Here is a 17,209-nt window from a genome sequence, read left to right on the forward strand (position 1 = left end):
AAACCGAGTTGTCACCCATATTTGGCCAGTTGTTGTTGGAGCGGGCAAAAAAATCCCGGCTGAGAAAAGGTCATTCGCAGCGTCACCGGTTACATACTCCGTACAGTCAGTGTCCTGTACATAACTTAACTATCCAGCCCTTGGTTAACCTGATTAATCACCACCACGGTTCAACCGGAGGGAAAGAAACCCAAGGGAGCCGATATGCCGGGACCCAGCCAAAAGCCAAAAAACCTAAAGGACTACCTACGATCGAAATGAACCTCTAACCGCTCTCATTCCTTCACCTCCACTGCCTACTAAGCAACATTATGGCCTCCACCGTCTACCGCCGGCAATGAGGCCTAAACTCCGCCTCGGCCTTTCTTTGATAACAACCTCCCTCTCTTCTCTCTCCACTTCTCTCTCCTCTCTCTCTCTCCCTTTCCTCACTTCCCCTCGCTTGGGGCCTCATCTGCTGTTTATTTTCCACTCGGATGCCCATCATGAGTGACGATTCAGGTGTTCAATTTGTGACTTCTAGGCCAAGGAAGGTTGGTAGTCTCCTTCCCTCCCCGCTAGTCCGCCCAGTTTGCCGCATGCCCTCAATATCTCCCCTCAGGCGGGGTACATCCATCTCGGCCTCGTTGAGTTATCGATAACCTAACTGACCTTTCCTGCAGCGACCGCATCATGAAATAGCAAGAGCTACACCACCACAATTCTCCGGCGGCGAATCTTCATCGTCCAGGACGCTTCCTCCGCCCTCGCCACCACGACGGCGGTATCCCGGAGATGGCTTTGACTTTCGTCGGCCCATTACATCGGCGACCCCCAACGCAGAAGAAGTCATCGACTTGACCCTGGACTCAGATCCTCCCGAGACCAACGCAACTCAAGATGTTCGGAATAACCACCAAGATCACTCTACACAAATCTCACAGTCGAGGGCCCCGGTAGTGGTGGATCTGGAAGAAGAATATGAAGACTTGACTCAAGATGAACCTCCCAGCAGCCCGGAGGTACAGTTTATTGGTGCCACCGCTCGGCCTTCACGACCTCCTCCATCCTCGACGATTCCAGAATGGGCACCACAGTTATTAAGGATCTTCAACATGTCACAGGGCAGGTTCCCCGCACGACATCGAGTCTTGCGGCCACCAGATGTGGACGTATCATATATTGGAGAGCATCCAGCGGGCGCTATTGACCTGACGTTTAATTTCGACATGAGAAGACCTGACGTGAGAAGACCTGAAAGACCCCCAGCGAGCGCTTACAAGCCGCCGAGCCCTCCACCGGATGGATTCACAAGGACCCTTGAAGAGGATGACGTTGTGGTATGCCCCAACTGCGATGGGGAGCTGGGCGTTGGCGACGAGATTAGGCAGCAAATATGGGTAGCAAAGCAATGTGGACATGTACGTACCCTTCCTCATTCCCTTCGACCATTGCAAGGCCACTGCTAACGTGCACAGGTATATTGTGGCCGTTGTGCCCACCATCGCTCCAAGGCCAAATCAAAGAAGTTGTCCTCCACGAAGCCATTCTCTGTATGTCAGGTGCCAGAGTGTGGCAAACCGGTCAGCTCACACAAAGCTATGCTTCAGATCTACCTCTGACCCATTGTCCATCTTTCTGCATTTTTCAGGATTTGGGAGTCATGGGAACAGGTTTGCATTTGGTTGCATGTCGCTGGCGTTTAACTGCAGGGCTTCTTTCACATTCTCATAACATATGACCACGATGCATCAGGATACCCCAATTTATTTTCATTTCTAATGTTCATTCCTCCCTCCCGGTTTGGTCGAAGGGATGCACCATGTTTCTTGTCGATATCGGTCTTAGCCATTCTGGTCCGGGTACGATATGCATTGGCCTTGCATATACATGTGGATAATGATATTGTTCCAATATACTTAGATGACGCTTCTCCACATAGCACATACCCGTAGAAACAATTTAAAAAGCAATTTGTACATATGATACATATCCGATTGCGAGACAGAACCACGTTGGGGGTTGCCCCACGGGACAAGGGAATGCCGAAGCATGAAAACAAGCTAGCCCATAACGAATAAACCAAACAAAAAGAGTTTCCAAATTGTAACACCACTGCAGTAACCAGATACCCAATTTCCACTTACACCGACTTGAGGCCACCGTGGAAAGGGTCCCAGATACCTCTGACACTCTCGTTAAGACTCGTAATGGGCTTCTTGGTGCGCTTCGTCTTCTCGCCGCTGGCCGCCTTCAGCAGATTCGCCTTGTTGAAAATCTGCTCGGGCTCGAGGTTGCGTACACAGATCGCCTTCTCTCGGCCGTTGATATAGTGGCCCTTGATGACGGGGTGCTTGTGTGGCCGGGGCGATACTCGGATCTCGATCTGGGGGTTGGCTTTGGCGAAAGAGGGGAGGTGGTGCTTGAGGAAGGAACTGTGTAAAGTTGAGAACCGTCAGTCTATGCCTTCAGATTATGCTTCTCAAGCCACTTCAGACTGGCTACTTGGGGAAGAGACATACACCATGCCGCGAGAGCTACCAGCCCAGTCGCAGTAGTGGAAGTCCAACTGCTTGCATTGTAGGATAAACGCTCCGACACCGTTCTGAACAAGCGCGTTAGTCCAATTCTTCAGGATACTTCAGGCGTCTAGAGGCAAGAAATAGAACATACTCTGGCGGTCGTCACCGTCCGGATCCCTTGGACAGGCATGGCGCTGTATATTGTCTCCGTTGTCTGGTTTGGCCGGTCGAACGACTTTCCACACTTCAATCTCCAGACCCGTGACACCCTGGTCGGGGACTTTTCAGCGGCGCGGCGCACCCGAGAGATCCCCGCCCACCATTGGCCAGGGCGGTAATCTCGGCTACCGCGACTAGGCGGTTCTCGACCGGTGCCAAGACAACTGGAACTCAACCTGGTACTAGCGGGAGCCCGTGGAAAGGACGACCACGACGCGAAACTCGAATCCAACACTCAGTACTTCCCGGAGCTTCGACACTTACCTCATCTCATCTCACCCCACCCACAGAAGGTCGGGAGTCAAAAGAAGAGGGAATTTCGATTTGATTCTTCAACACATCCGAAGAAATCCCCAGTCATTTGGATGGTCTCCGTCAGATAATAGACTAGAGAGTTTTCGAGTATTCTCCCGCATCCGAAACCTCTTGTGACCTGACAAAGGCGCAAAATGACGGACAAGCTCCCCCCTCCGCTTCTGGCGCTGTTCCAGCCTCGCCCGCCCCTCCGCTATGTCACGCCCATCAATCGGGCCCCTGAGGACTGCAAGAAGAGTTCCATCGGTGGGATCGCGCAATTCCTGCCCGAGCTGAAGCAATACGAAGAGGAGGTCCCCTACAATGCCACAGAGAGCTGGATTCAGCGCAAGTTGCGACAGAAGGTGGAGAAGAAGGAAAACATGGAGAAGCAAATCACAGAAGGGCTCGAAGGATGTATGCATCTCTCTTCTAAATATTCTCCTACCTCTTGATGTATTGTGAACCGCCGGTTTTGCTAATATCCGTTGGCGCGCCACAGATGATCCGTCGAATGACCAACAAGCTCGCGGAGACCCGTTCAGGACCCTTTTCGTTGCCAGACTGAGCTACGATGTCAAGGAGTCGGACTTGGAGCGGGAGTTCGGCCGCTTTGGCCCTATTGAGAGAGTATGGTTACCTGAGTCTCCCAAACGCGCGCTTATCGGAGTAGCTAAACTGACCATCACCAGATTCGTATCGTCAAGGACACCGTAACGCCAAAGGGTTCGAAGAAAGCGCACAGAGGATATGCTTTCATCGTGTATGAGCGCGAAAAGGACATGAAAGGTATTGCTACAGATCTAGTCGCCGATTACCCCGGATGACTACTCCTGGTATAATAATCTCCCGTGCTACTTGATTGCTAACCTAGTGTTTTTTTCTTGACGAACTTCAGCGGCCTACAAAGAGACAGATGGCATTCGCATCAAGGATCGCCGGGTTCTGGTAGATGTTGAGCGTGGTCGGACTGTCAAGGGTTGGAAGCCCCGTCGTTTTGGCGGTGGTCTTGGAGGACGAGGTTACACCAAGGCTCTGCCTTCCCGGCCCATTGGACCTGGGTCTTTCAACGCTCCTTCAGGCCCCGGTGGCTTTGGCGGTGGTTTCCGAGGTGGCTTTGGCGGTGGCAGAGGCGGCCGGGGAGGCTTCCGTAACGATCGTGGTTTCGGTCCTCGCGGCGGTGTCGGGTACCAAGGGGGCCGCAACGGCTTCGGCGGACAGGCTCCTCCCAACGCTCCCTCGGGTCCCGGAGGTGGACGCAGTGGTGGCTTCGGTGGCCCTGGTGGCCCTGGTGGCCCCGGTGGCCCCGGTGGGCCCGGTGGAGGTGGCAGATTTGGTGGCCGTGAAGACCGGGGAGGCACTGGTAGCAACCGTGAACCCATCAGACCCCGGGACAGCTTCGGTGATCGCGACCGCCGAGACCGGGACCGGGACCGTGAGGGTGGTGATCGCTACAGAGACCGTGATCGGGACAGTCATCGCGGTAGCTACCGCGACCGCGACCGCGACCGTGACCGCGAGCGCGATAGATATGGAAGCCGTGGCGACGATTACGGGCGCAAGAGATACCACGAGGACGACTCGTACGACGACCCCCGCGCCAAGAGAAGGTACTGAACTGCTTTGACGGAGGGCTTCCTCATCTTAGTATCCAATGACCGTTTGGTGGTGGGTATTCCTGATTGATCTCCTTTCTCGTCCTCCCGCGTCGACAAGGGTAAGGCCAGCCAACACCGCCTTCGATCATAAGAGCCTGGGCGTCAATGAGTCAGTCAGACAACCAACTAGGCAGTTCCTTACGAGAGTCGAACGTCGCAACATCTTTCCATAACATTTGTCAGGAGGTATCCACGGCAGCACCAGCAGACGTCTCATTCACATCAAGTCGATTGATGTCTACTCCCGCATCAGACGCTTCGCAATTTCCTATCAGTGCTCGTCATACTCCGCTCCCTTCTCTTTCTCTCGTGTCTTCATTAACATTCATGTCCTTTGTGCTTTATGTTTGTTCCTGGGCTTTACTACGGCCGTTACTCTCTCATTGTGGGGTAAGTATGTACGTTAGATCTTTAACATTCTCTTCAGGCGGAATCGTGGTTGGGTCGGGATTTGGGACGTTCAGGTAAGAAGATCAGGTAGGGTTTTCCATCAGCAATGACCGATACCAGGGATCTTCACACAGAGGTAAAAATCAAGGTAATGATTCGTTACTAGCGTCAGGGTATGGTGGATAGTAGCAATAGGTTTTCTCGATATAATGTGCTCATTGTAGTATTCTTGCCGGGAGAGCTCTGATGAAACGTTTTCAGGCCTAGACCCCAAGACCAGGCTGGCCGTAATAAATTACCTCCTCATTTGGCTTGTGTTCGACCCATTGAAATTAAAGGCACTGTGCAGTGTGTCTGTTCATGCTCATGCGCCGGCACCAAACCAGCCTTAACCGCCAAGCCGATGCACTTAATTTCTATTCTTCAGTCTCTATACACGGGCGGGGAAGGGGGAATTGAATGAGAATCATAAATAAAAGGGAAATGAAACTTTTTCTTAAATGAGAAACAGAAAACAAAACGAAAAAAAAATAGGTGTATATGAAAGAGACCCGCCCCGCAGACCTATAGAAAAAGAAAAAAAAAACAATGATAAAAGAGGATAGGTATTCCTGAGTTGGTTCATTTTTTCTTTCTGGTTCGTCAACTACTCCTCCATGCCATCCTCATCCTTCGCCAACAGCTCGACCTCATTCGTACTCCGGGTCCAGTGCGCCTTCAAGGCGACCCGGAACTCGGAGGAGACGACGCCGAACATCTTGAGCAGCGTCGTCTGCCGCGAGTCGAGCACCTCGCCGGCCCGGCACACGGGGTACCCCTCCTGATCGTCGGTCAGCTCCAGCATCACCTTGCCCTTGACGAGGCGGGTGGGCACGCCCAGCTTGCGGAGCTCGGGCTCGATCGTGTGGCTGACGGGCTCGTCCTCGGCGGCGGGGATCTCGCCCGCGCGCGAGTACACCAGCCCGTTGGGGATGGTGAAGGCGCGCGTGCTGACCGTGCCCGCGCGGGCGTAGTCCAGCGGCCGGAAGTTGTCGAAGTAGTCCGTTACCGTGGCCGGGTCGCGCGAGGTGAAGAGCAGGCCGACGGCGCCCGTCAGCGTCGGCGACAGCTTGTGCAGGTTCGGCGCGGCTTCGTTCTCCGGCGTGTGGCCCAGCGCGACGGCCATGACTTTGGTTTTGCCGAAGAAGAGTCTTTTTTGGGGGGGGGGAAAGTGTTGTTAGTTGAGGTTGAGAAAGGTTTGGGGATATGGTGATAATCGGAACCATCAATAAGGTTAGGAGTTTTGAGGATGGACTTACCGGCTATCAGCGAATTCCGTACGCACATCCTTCAGGTATGTGTTGCGCATGTTATCAACCCCAAACACAAACAGGTGGTCGTATTTCTCAATGCATTCTCGGATGTTGGCGTATAGGCGTCTGGTTTGTTCCTTGTGCGACTTCTTTGCGGTCTTGGACTCGTGCACAACTCTGGCACGCTTGGAGCGGGGCATTGTGTCGGTGTGGTGTGAAGGGAATTATATAACTGAAAAATTCGTATTTTTAGACAGCACCTTCGTGTTCCCCTGGATATGATGCAGAATGGAGGGAGGGAAAAGCAGAAATTAAATATGAACTCGGGTTCTGGAAGTGAAGTGGATCCTCCCATCCAGTGATTTTTTTCTTGTCTTTTGACTTTTTGATAACAGCCGGATTATCGTTGATGCGGGGTCTTATCCGTCCCGACTCCCCGCTAGTCCGCTTGGAGAAACGAGCTGATGGGGAACTGGAAGTCTTTCTCCTCGTTCTGTTCGTCATCGTTCGACTTACTACACTCCATCTTGTCTTTTGCTCTTTTTTGTTCTCCTTTGGAACGAGGCCGTTTGCGAAGACGAATCAGCATGTCGTAGAGTGTATATGCTGCACGATTGATTTGCGGGCTTACGTTCAATTGAATCTCTTTGTCTCTATCCCCGACAATGCTCGACTTCATGGATTACATCCAACTTGCGTTCGCCGAGGCGACCAACTGGAACCGCGACAATTCATATTCGTCGTTGACAGCGACTGCGCAGTGTGTGTCCCACCTTGGAGCCCCTTATTATTCATCATACTCATGATATTCGTCTAGCGCTCCTTGATTTTTCCACGCCGGAACGTCTCCGCGTCCATCTCTCCTCCCTGTCCACGCCGCACTTCGCGACGAGCTACACCCTCGGCACGGTTGGTCTGATCGATGGCTCGGTATCCTACCTCTTCAGCACCGTACCCCTAAACCACGCCGCCAGCCGCAGCGCCTTGATCCCTCTCCGCAAGCTCTCCCCCGGCTACCGACAAGTGCAAGCCCCCGTCGCCCCAATCGAGAACTTCCGCGTCGACTCCATCCTTGACGACCTCAACCACCTTCCCGGTAGCGACGATAATACCAGCAGAAACCATGGCCGCTCCCAAAAAGCCACCCTATTCCACGCCACCCTCCACCTCCCCCCACCGACCACCCTGAATGCCCTCTTCCTCCGCCGCATCTCCCCGACCATGCAGCTCTCCCTGGCCGTCTGCTCCACGCGGGGGCCCCCGTTATCCAAATCCGCCCCGCAGGCCTCCCTCCTCACACAACTCTCCCACAACACCGGCAAGTACAGCAACGAGTACCTCTTCAGCACGGACAACGCCCTGTTCGGGTGGCGCGGCCTCTGGAACTTCGGGCCGGATCCCCGCGCCACTTCCACCGGCACCACCACCACCGCGTCAACACAGCCATTGTCCCTCCTCTCCGCCGGCGCGGAAGCGTACTACTCCCCCGTCTCCTCGTTAATTGGCATGTCCACGGGGTTACGGTTTAGTACCCTCCCCGCTGCAACAGATGTGCCTTCATCATCATCATCATCATCTTCTTCTTCTTCGTCCACCAGCAGCGCGAGCAGCAACAGCAACAGCAACAACCCCATCTCCACCTTCCCCTACACCCTCACTCTAACCCTCACACCACTAACCGGCTCCCTCTCGACGACCTACTCCCTGCGCGCCTCGCCCAACCTGGCCTTCAGCTCGCGCTTTGGCTTCAACGTCTACAGCTGGGAAAGCGAGATGGTCGCCGGCATGGAACTGTGGCGGAAGAGTCGGCGCGCGGCGCCCGCGGATGATCCCGACGATGACGGGCTGGAATGGGCGAGACGGAAGATGCGCGGGGAGAGACACCCCCCGTTACCTTCTTCTCCCGTCCGGAAGACGGATCCCCTGGGACAACCACACCTGGTCAGAAAGACTACCGGGCAAGAAGAAGCGAATGAATCTGTCCTCAAAATTCGCGTGGATCAGTCGTGGAATGTCCGGTTGCTGTGGGAGGGCCGCGTGAAGGAGCTGTTGGTTAGTGCCGGTGTGGGGCTGGGGCCAAGCTCGTTTGCCTCGTCGCTCTCGTCACTCTCGTCGTTGAGTGCGGCCGGGGCGCAGAGTTCCGGGGGTGGTAGTGCCGGGGTTGGGAAGTCTTATTGGCATGGAGTGGGGATTTCGGTTTTGTATTCTTCTTGAGCTGTTTGGCTGTATGAGAAGCTGTACATATGTTGAATTATTGGATTTTACGAAGCGTAGCAGTTATCTGAAGTTGGTTATTCGAGACTAAAGAAAATATAGATTTTTGTGGTATTTGGATGGACATATGTCCTCATCGGTATATGCACTTTCATATAGTAGAGGCGGGGGGAGGTGGTACCCCGCCTTGCATGGAGGAGATGCTTTTCACATTAGCCCCTACCAGCAGGGCCAGCATGTCGGATTAGGGGATTGACGTTGCTGGCACTTTGATCGGGTATCATATCACGTTATCAGACGAGAGTCGTATGTGCTTACAGACGAGCGTTGATAATGTCGACGACTGGTGGCAGTTAGTTTGTGGACCAAGCATCGATTCAGGAGAAAGGAAAACGTACAGGCAGGCTTCAAGCTGGCACCGCCAACGAGGAAACCATCGACATCGGCCTCCTTGGCCAGCTCGCGGCAGTTCTTCTCGCTGACGGAACCACCGTAGATGATTCTGGTGTTCTCGGCAGCGTCGGCGGAGATGGCCTCGGAGAGCCACTTGCGGATGGCAGCGTGGACCTCCTGGGCCTGCTCGGTGGTGGCGACCTTGCCGGTACCGATGGCCCTGTTGGGAGAATGTCAGCATTTTGAAACTCGACTTGGTTACATTAGGTCGGCAACGTACCAGACGGGCTCGTAGGCAATGACAACCTTGGACCACTGCTCCTTGGAGAGCTCCTTGGCGACGGCGTTGAGCTGTCTGGTGACAACATCGATGGTCTTGTTGGCCTCACGCTCCTGTAGATTCCCAACATGTCAGCACATCGTTACCACCACCAAAGTCAAGTACTAGCTTCAATGGGGGGGGTTAGGAGCTACAAAGTGGGGTAGTGATGCCACTACTACCCAGAGGGATCCACACATACCTCAAGAGTCTCACCGATGCAGAAGATGACGCTGATATCACCCTCAATGGCGGCCTTGACCTTGCGGGCAATGAACTAACAAACACCGAAATATTAGCCCAAGCCATTGGAGATTATGATATGTTAAAGGAGAGTATGTCAATTGGTTGACATGGAAAACATACCTCGTCGCTCTCCTTCAGGATGACACGGCGCTCGCTGTGGCCGATGATGGTCCAGTTGATCTTGGCATCCTTGAGCTGCTCGACACTGATCTCACCGGTGAAAGCACCGTTGGGCTTGTCGAAGACGTTCTGGGAGGCAACGCCGATCTTGTCGGAGGCAGCCTCGCGGGCAGTGAGCAGGTAGAGGGAGGGAGGGGAGATGACCACCTCAGAGGACTCGTCGAGCTTGGCCTTGTTAAGGTTGTTGATGATGGAGGTAATGCTCTCGGCAGTACCGTTCCTTTTTTTGGGTATTGAGTGTTAGTTTGGCTCCGATTTGTTTGTTTTTCTATCTGCTGCTGCAAGCTGAGCAGGGATTGGGGGAGAGCGTACATCTTAAAGTTACCACCGACGAAGAATTGGCGAGGCATCTTGGATAATTTGGTTGTGTGAGTGGAAGAGACGAGAAGAGAGACGAGAAGGGGGGTATAGTGAGGGGGTGGATTGAAAGTAGGGATAGTATGAAGGAGAGAAAAAGAAGGAGAAGAGAAGAGGAAGAGAAGAGGAAGACGAGAAGAAATGAATGACGACGAGGAAGACGAGAGAAACACGGAGGGAGGGGGGGGGAGGGAGAAGCACGGCGGGGCTCGGGCCGGTGTGAACGAAAGGGAAGGGTTGGGTTTGAGTGAGTACTGAGTGGGTGTATGGGTGTATGGGAGGGTCGATGGCGGGGCTTATCGATAAAGTCACTTACTTTCTGCCTCTGAGCTGGCAGCCGGAAGCTTTCCTTCTTCCCCCCCTCCTCCCCTCCTTCAATTCTTCTGCTTCTTCCCTGCTGTTTTTCGCCCTACTGCAATTGGGTAACAATCCGCGTGACCTACATGTCTGCTACTTCTCCTCAATTCAAGTGCTTCAATTGATTTCAGGTGTATCCATCAAACTAAATTGGTGTTGAAACTACTACGACTTCTCTGCCAACCTCCAAAACACACACCCGCTGCAATGACGTTATAGCATACCCACACCTCCCCTTCACCCGAGGAAACGCCCGAAAATTAAACGGAGAACTTAACCGGAGAAAAAAAACCCCCGATTCACCATAACAATCAAGAATCACATGAGTACATAATTAAAGGGAGGAACTCAGCGAAGATCGTCCAACGGACGATATCGTCGGGCATAAAACGACCCTGAGTCACGGAGGGACATGCGTCGGGGCAGGTAACATGTACTGTCCCACTCCTCCTCCAGGACCCGCGCTTTGAGGTCTAATAGTCTCTCGCGATGCTCCAGTCGCGCCTCCCGATCGTCCAACATCCGGGTTCGAATATCGTTTCGCATCCGTCCGCCATCATAGCGGCCAATTCTCTCCTCGACCAGTTGCTTCATGTCTAACCCCTCGGGAGGAACAGGCGCCTGGATAATCTTGGGCCGATCTCGGGCCGGCCGTGTAACTTCTCGGCTGAGAATGACCCTAGGGTCGTTGTGATTACTCTTGGCAGGGACCACATCAATGGAACCAGCAGGGTAACCACTGCGACCGGTCCCCTGATTTGAATTGCCTTTCTGAGGCTGTTTGCGATAGTGCGTTCGATAAACCTGCTTGGTGCTGGGGGCTGAATGGCGACGGTAGAGACTGCCTCGCCATGGCTGAGGTTGAGGGTTCTCTTCGGCTTCTGACCCCTCATCCGAACCCTCGGACATTGAACTTTCGTCGTCAAAGTCGAACTCAGACTCCCCATCGCCCACACTACTTGACTCAATGCCTAGGTCTGTCTCTGGCTCTGCGACGGGCATTGCTGCGTTGATATGATCAGGCTTAGGATGCGTAGGGGTATGAGCCCTGGTCTTACCTAGCTCATGCAACTCGGGTGGCTTCAACGGGCTGGGTTGAAGATGGATATTGGGACCTCGGTGAGCCACACCCTGTGTGACAGAAGCTCCGCGAGGATCATTCCACATGGTCGGCATCTGTGGGATGCCCCTTTGCATCTCATGCTCTGTAATAGGGGCCGCAGAATCTTGAATTCCTGCAGAATGTCGATACTGTGGGTGCGCAACAGCTGGCATCCCCTGCTGTATCCAAGCCGCCCATTGCTCCTGGGGGATGGGCCGCTGTACTCCTGTCGGGAATGAATGCTGTGGTGGAGGAGGTGGAGGCTGATGATTTGGCCTGGAAGGCAGTGGCTGCTGGATATCTGCCATGCTTGCTGGCACTGGTCCTTGATGGGTGGCAGGTTCCTGATGCACGGCAGGCCCTTGAGGAACAGCAGACCCTCGATGGACGGCAGGCCTCTGGGGGATGGCAGATCCTGCGTGCCTGGCCAATGGATTGGTTGGAGGAACAGTTTGACTCAACCTGGGTTCCCTGTTGAACAGAGTATGGCTGCTAGGGGCTTGAAAGGTGTCTCCGGTAGGGGTTATTCTCTCCACAGGTTCATTGACAGAAACCTGCGGATATACCAAACTTGCAGCCTTCTTCCGGATGATAACTTCTAACGAGACCGTCTCATAATCACCGCGTCGAGTATTCTTGCCTCTAACAGGTTTCTCGTCCTCCTTCACATAGACGCAAGTCCATTCGAATCGGGGACCGCTGGCCCTAAGCTCGTGAATCAGTTGGTCGACGTGGGCCCGCTTCACCTTGGACAAAGAATGGTATTGCTCGGCCACGGATAGCTTCTTGGTCCGGTTGACCACCATGTTCATCAAGTCTGATTGGCTAAGGTGCATCTTCGCTCTCTCAACTTGACTCCAGGTGCTCTTCTTCCCGGGGGTGGGGGTGGCCTTGAAGAAGGTATACCCCAAGTAGAAGAGGGGAGCGGCAGCATCAACGTCATTCATGGCAGCTATGCCTCCTGGCTTCTGTGTGTTCTTGTTGGAAGCCCTCTCGGTCTGTACATGGAGCCGGTTCATGGAGTTGATCAAGTATTCTGGACTCGCTTGATCTTGGGGGTTGATTGATACTATACGAGGGTGCTCGTTTAACTGAACGGGAGGGTGATGAATAGGAGGGACCGGGGGGACTGGAGGGACAGGCGGAACCCGGTTGTCTGAGTTGATTTTCGCCATACTGTAGGAGGCGGGTTCGTCTGGAGTGGATGGATGGGATCACAGTGAGTGAAGAGTGAGCTGGAGGATGAAGAAAGCAATAGTCACAGCATCACAGGGATGACAAGAGATAACTAGGTTCTGAATGACAATATATGCTGATAACTTCAGCTGGAAATGTTTTGGAGGGGGGAGGCGGGGGGCTATCAAGCACACATGCGGGCGTCATATATACTGAGGAAAGAAGTCCGTAAAGCGGACTGGAGGCAGTCTCCGGCACTCCAACGTCCGACAAACAGGCTGTAAGAATGTTTCAGACCGGGCAGATGCTCGTCGCGTTCTGCTTTATCATTAGAGAGAATTCCCGAACCTCACGGTTTTCTCAAAAAAAAAAAAAAAAAAAAATCCCCCGAGAGTAATTACAGGTAATTCGTGATTTGCTTTTACTAAAAACTGTCTGACTGATTGTCTCTCTGATCATCCAACCAAGCATCCATCCATCTGAGGGCAGCGTGCCTGTGACATTTGCAGGGCGCAAAAAAAAAAAGAGCCCGGGCAACAATGAAGAGTCAGGCTGAATTGGATTCGATGATGGATGCCAGTAATTTCCCTCCCGCCTCTTTTGTATTCCGTGGTTTCTCTCCTTTTTGTCGCCTTCGTCATTTCCGAAGACCACAGCCTCGTATCACTGTTCTTACGCCTCAGCCGCAATGAGATCTGAGATTGGGGCTATGCAGGGGATGAGAAACACCAACAGCCAGCTATGTCAGATGCCAAAAGTGAAGTTGGATTTACAATGCTTAATAACTACTAGATACAGTAACTACAGTACTAGGTATTACCGCGTGGGTTCGAGAGAAAATCCTCAGCTTCACCCCTTCACCCCCTTTGGCTGCAGAGTGGCTGAATTTCAGTCCAGGCAACAGAAAGCTCTTCCAAATGTAGTCTGCCTACCTTGCCTTAGTAGCCACTCAGCGATCAGTTCCAACACTCCCATCCAACGAAGGTGATTGCCGATTGGGTGGTGGGAGAACTTGCACGTTCAGGATCATGCAGCCAAGCCACTGTGGCGCTTAAAGCGCCCTGCTTCCTGCTGCAAAACTGCAAAGCTGCAAAGCTGCAAAACAATTACATCCATACTTACAAGCCATCCTTCAACCCTCGAAGGACATTGGACAAGAGCACATGGATCTGTACTTCACCACAGGCCAGGTGGATCTCTTATCGCATTGCATATGTATGGAAGATGCCATAGACGCGGCACAACATACTTCAGTACTTCACTCACTTCCGTCACTTCCGCTGCACACAGCAAAGAGAGAAGTGACCGCTGTTACCCTTTGCTGGGCTGCTCAGGTCTGCAAGCATCCGCACTGCAATCGAAGGCTTTCCTATTCTTAGAAAACACCGTCTTCGGACATAGGAGAAGACCTTGACCGCGCTGGATGGTGGTTGCGACCCTTCCACCATTATACCAGACGTGCCCAATCCATCAACTCTCAGCAGCATTACCCAGGCGACAGCCACGGGAGAACGCGCAAAGCCTCTTTGTATATCGACATGCTGATAGGCCAGTCGAGGTGTGACTCACCTCCTCACTCCTGCAGGTGTAGACACTACCAGGTTCAGGTTCGAGCGATGTGAGCCCAGCTGAAGGGCCTGCCATCATCATTGGTCTCTTTGTCTCGCATTGTTCCTACGTTAGCCTTTGGGTTGATGGCAGGGCTACATACTAACTATCAGACTTTATTGCATTTGCATGCTCTCTACACAGTAGAGTCAGAGTTCATTGAAGATGAAACGCAAGAATGCGATAGCATAGCCAAGGACGAGTGAAGACATGGGGATTGTTGCTTTTTTAGGTATGTTAATATTCGTTCTTTGTGGTCTTTGTGACTTGACACTCATCAACTCTTTATCGATTCTAGTAAAAGCTCTGGCTTCTTTGTTGAGCCACCGGCTTCATGTCTTGTTCCTGATTTGTGTCGAGCCAGCCGACACAATGGACTGTTCCCGCAATGGCTTTCATACACTGACCTCCAGCTTTTTGATTCCCGCCGTACTATCAACACCACTAGAATGAGCCATTGTTCACTGAATCTCTCCAGCATCAACTGCTTTCTTCCTGATAGTCCTTTCAATCTCATCCAGGAGGACTAAGAGACCTCATTTAAAATGGAGCCCCCCCATGGCTTCCTGGGCCATGAGGGGTATCCAGACAAAACGCTAGACTATTCGGTCCTTGCTCAACCGAACCACGAACTCATCTAAACCACTACCGAGAGTCACTATGAGTTCTTTTCCAGTAAAGAGATGGGGCTATGATTTTCGACACCTTATTGACCTGATCACCCATGACAGAAAGCACGATCCTAAGTACTTCAACAGTTACCGGCACATTCGAAAATACGATTCAGAACTCGCTGCTGTCATTCGTGAGCTCCTGGAGCCGGACACTAAACTTGCGAATGATTTCCCAAACCTTCATCAAGTTCTCTCCCATCGCTATAATGCAGCCTTGGCTGGCCGGGAAACAGAAGTATCCCGATGCCGGCACGTTGAGACGGATAGCGGCGAGAGATACGATAGCCACCAGTACCAGACTCGGCTTCTACAGCACCCCGAACTTTATGTAGACAGGGATGAGGAGGCTAAGAAGATATATCTCAGATGGAAGTCTCTATGCAAAATACTGAAGAAACAGCACTTCGTTATCCGGGGCATCCTCGGCAGTGGAAGTATGTCCTCCCCATTTGGCACTGTCTTGCAAATTCTCTCGGCTCACTGATGACCCTTTTCTTCACTAGGTTACGGGATTGTCCTACTTGCCCATAAAAGTAAGCTGTCCCCGAAAATCTTATGCGATTGTATGGAGCGACTTTTTACTAATGCTTCTCTTTCAGGAGACGATGAAGGTCGCTTGTACGCTATTAAGATGGAGAACCTGGTTACAATCGCCACAACAGTGAATTATCACGAGAAATACAGGGTTGTCGGCGCGATTGGACCCTCACCGGTAATGGCGCCCTTGTTCTTACAAGACGATGAACTTCACTACATCCCAATTGAGGCGTACATTCTGCTTCTTGCCAACGAGTGTGGCCGGTTCCCGACCCTTGACTCGGTCTACTCCCACAAGTTATACCAGGCCATCGTGATGTCCGCCCACCTCGATGAGGCCGTTGCCGAAGCTTCTTATATCCCCAAAAACCCTGAATATAACGAATTGCTCGTGCGGAGATTCGGGGCTTGCATCGCCAGTCAACTCACAATGTACAAGGAATCGTTACTGGAGGAGCACATGGTCTGCAAGGTTGCATCTCAACTTCTGGAAGGCCTCGCCTATTTGCGCGACATGCATATCTGCCACGACGATCTCAAGACCGATAATTTCATCATAGAAGAAGACTTGAACGTACGTTTTTCTCCCCCGTCATCCTTGCCCTCTCACCATGGGTTCCCCTGTGCGCGACTCTCATGCTCTCTCCTTTTGCTTCTTCCCATATGAACGACTGCTCACTCGTGAAATCCGCATACAAACAGACCATCATCATAGACATCGGACTCTACACATTTGCCCTCACCGATAACGACTATCTCAAGGAAGAATTCACCTACGTACCCGCGTACGAAGGCGGCCTCACGCCGGAATTGACCCTCGAGCTCTTCAGGGCTGCCTATATAGGGGAAGCGAACGATCATTGGCAGTTCCAGATTGTACTCCCCCACGACCAGCGGATGACCGGCCTGTGGGTGCTGGCCTCGAACATCTACGAGCTGCTGCACGGATTCGCACCCTGGGAGGACCCCAAGTGGGACCGCCACATCTGCTATGTGCAGGATTGGCGGCAACCCGGGGTTGACAAGACAATCTATGGCGATCGAAAGAAAGCGCTCAAGGCACGGCGGGAAAGGGTCATCAACAAGGAACTGCCGGTCTCGGAGATGCTCTCGCAGGACTGCGCCGACGCCATGATGATGATGTTCGCCAAGGACCCCAGGGACCGACCCACGCTGCCGGAGGTGGAGTCCTGTGTGTGGTTTGGGCAGTGGAAATACGAGTCTGACGATCCCGAAAGGTTCAAGCGGCCGGGCAACAATCGGGAAGTCAGGCAGCATGTGATGGAGGAAGGACAGCAGGCTCAGCAGGCGCAACTCCAGGCACAGCAGCAGGCACAACTCCAGGCACAGCAGCAAGCTCAATTCCAGGCACAGCAGCAGGCACAAAACCTAATACAGATAGCGGCAGCAGTCAACCAGCTTATCGCAGACAATGACGGGGACCCAATGCAAGAATAGGCGTGGATCGCTCTACTGTATTTGTTTATTCTTTCCCCTTCTTCCTTTTCCTCGAAAGCCCTTGCTTGATGCTATGTGGGTTTTCTTATTTCTCGACAAAGCATGGATTTCTCCGGGGTTGACGGAATGTTCCAATATCGGTTTGTGTAATAGTTGTTGAGCCCATTGCATCGGTGTGTTGGGATGTACCTGGAGTATAGAGGCGACACTAAGTCATGAGAGACGACAGAAAAG

General features: G+C 52.8%; 8 protein-coding genes across 8 annotated transcripts; 4 read left to right on the forward strand and 4 right to left on the reverse strand.

The window, feature by feature from the left end:
* Positions 1-485: 485 nt before the first annotated feature.
* On the forward strand, positions 486-1,601 carry ASPACDRAFT_41871 (putative RING finger domain protein; the record flags this gene model as incomplete). The annotated part of the gene is made up of 4 exons (XM_020200998.1): positions 486-533; positions 663-1,400; positions 1,458-1,532; positions 1,590-1,601. The coding sequence occupies 4 exons, from the start codon at positions 486-488 to the stop codon at positions 1,599-1,601; spliced, it is 873 nt and encodes a 290-aa protein (XP_020057948.1).
* A 521-nt stretch (positions 1,602-2,122) lies between these two features.
* ASPACDRAFT_26602 (mitochondrial 54S ribosomal protein mL43) lies at positions 2,123-2,691 on the reverse strand (the record flags this gene model as incomplete). The annotated part of the gene is made up of 3 exons (XM_020199435.1): positions 2,123-2,414; positions 2,502-2,584; positions 2,653-2,691. 3 exons carry the CDS (start codon positions 2,689-2,691, stop codon positions 2,123-2,125), a joined length of 414 nt encoding a protein of 137 aa, XP_020057949.1.
* A 478-nt stretch (positions 2,692-3,169) lies between these two features.
* ASPACDRAFT_41873 (U1 small nuclear ribonucleoprotein 70 kDa) lies at positions 3,170-4,631 on the forward strand (the record flags this gene model as incomplete). Its single annotated transcript, XM_020200999.1, has 4 exons — positions 3,170-3,431; positions 3,517-3,644; positions 3,707-3,803; positions 3,913-4,631. The coding sequence occupies 4 exons, from the start codon at positions 3,170-3,172 to the stop codon at positions 4,629-4,631; spliced, it is 1,206 nt and encodes a 401-aa protein (XP_020057950.1).
* A 715-nt stretch (positions 4,632-5,346) lies between these two features.
* Positions 5,347-6,702, reverse strand: ASPACDRAFT_116509 (ribosome assembly factor MRT4). The gene is made up of 2 exons (XM_020195990.1): positions 6,361-6,702; positions 5,347-6,252 (listed from the first exon to the last, which is right to left on the reverse strand). The coding sequence occupies exons 1-2, from the start codon at positions 6,552-6,554 to the stop codon at positions 5,709-5,711; spliced, it is 738 nt and encodes a 245-aa protein (XP_020057951.1). The 5' UTR covers positions 6,555-6,702; the 3' UTR covers positions 5,347-5,708.
* Positions 6,703-7,019: 317 nt separating this feature from the next.
* ASPACDRAFT_16490 (mitochondrial distribution and morphology protein 10) lies at positions 7,020-8,478 on the forward strand (the record flags this gene model as incomplete). The annotated part of the gene is made up of 2 exons (XM_020197166.1): positions 7,020-7,116; positions 7,172-8,478. Coding segments are annotated over 2 exons (1,404 nt in total), but the record flags the coding sequence as incomplete, so codon positions are not given.
* Positions 8,479-8,882: 404 nt separating this feature from the next.
* ASPACDRAFT_51406 (triose-phosphate isomerase TPI1) lies at positions 8,883-10,056 on the reverse strand (the record flags this gene model as incomplete). The annotated part of the gene is made up of 6 exons (XM_020202476.1): positions 8,883-8,911; positions 8,967-9,181; positions 9,242-9,354; positions 9,483-9,557; positions 9,647-9,926; positions 10,019-10,056. 6 exons carry the CDS (start codon positions 10,054-10,056, stop codon positions 8,883-8,885), a joined length of 750 nt encoding a protein of 249 aa, XP_020057953.1.
* Positions 10,057-10,538: 482 nt separating this feature from the next.
* On the reverse strand, positions 10,539-12,968 carry ASPACDRAFT_77332 (uncharacterized protein). The gene has a single exon (XM_020204941.1). The coding sequence runs from the start codon at positions 12,467-12,469 to the stop codon at positions 10,769-10,771; it is 1,701 nt and encodes a 566-aa protein (XP_020057954.1). The 5' UTR covers positions 12,470-12,968; the 3' UTR covers positions 10,539-10,768.
* A 1,998-nt stretch (positions 12,969-14,966) lies between these two features.
* ASPACDRAFT_41878 (Protein kinase domain-containing protein) lies at positions 14,967-16,975 on the forward strand (the record flags this gene model as incomplete). Its single annotated transcript, XM_020201000.1, has 4 exons — positions 14,967-15,414; positions 15,484-15,513; positions 15,580-16,091; positions 16,220-16,975. The coding sequence occupies 4 exons, from the start codon at positions 14,967-14,969 to the stop codon at positions 16,973-16,975; spliced, it is 1,746 nt and encodes a 581-aa protein (XP_020057955.1).
* Positions 16,976-17,209: the final 234 nt, after the last annotated feature.

Source organism: Aspergillus aculeatus (assembly GCF_001890905.1).
Source record: "Aspergillus aculeatus ATCC 16872 unplaced genomic scaffold ASPACscaffold_5, whole genome shotgun sequence".
NCBI lineage: Eukaryota > Fungi > Ascomycota > Eurotiomycetes > Eurotiales > Aspergillaceae > Aspergillus > Aspergillus aculeatus.

Excerpts from the sequence above, each read along its gene's own strand:
- ASPACDRAFT_116509 (XM_020195990.1), bottom strand. The coding sequence starts at position 6,554 with ATGCCCCGCTCCAAGCGTGCCAGAGTTGTGCACGAGTCCAAGACCGCA. Across the intron at positions 6,253-6,360 it reads ACGGAATTCGCTGATAGCCG|ACTCTTCTTCGGCAAAACCA; the intron begins GTAAGTCCATCC and ends CCCCCAAAAAAG.
- ASPACDRAFT_77332 (XM_020204941.1), bottom strand. The coding sequence starts at position 12,469 with ATGAATGACGTTGATGCTGCCGCTCCCCTCTTCTACTTGGGGTATACC.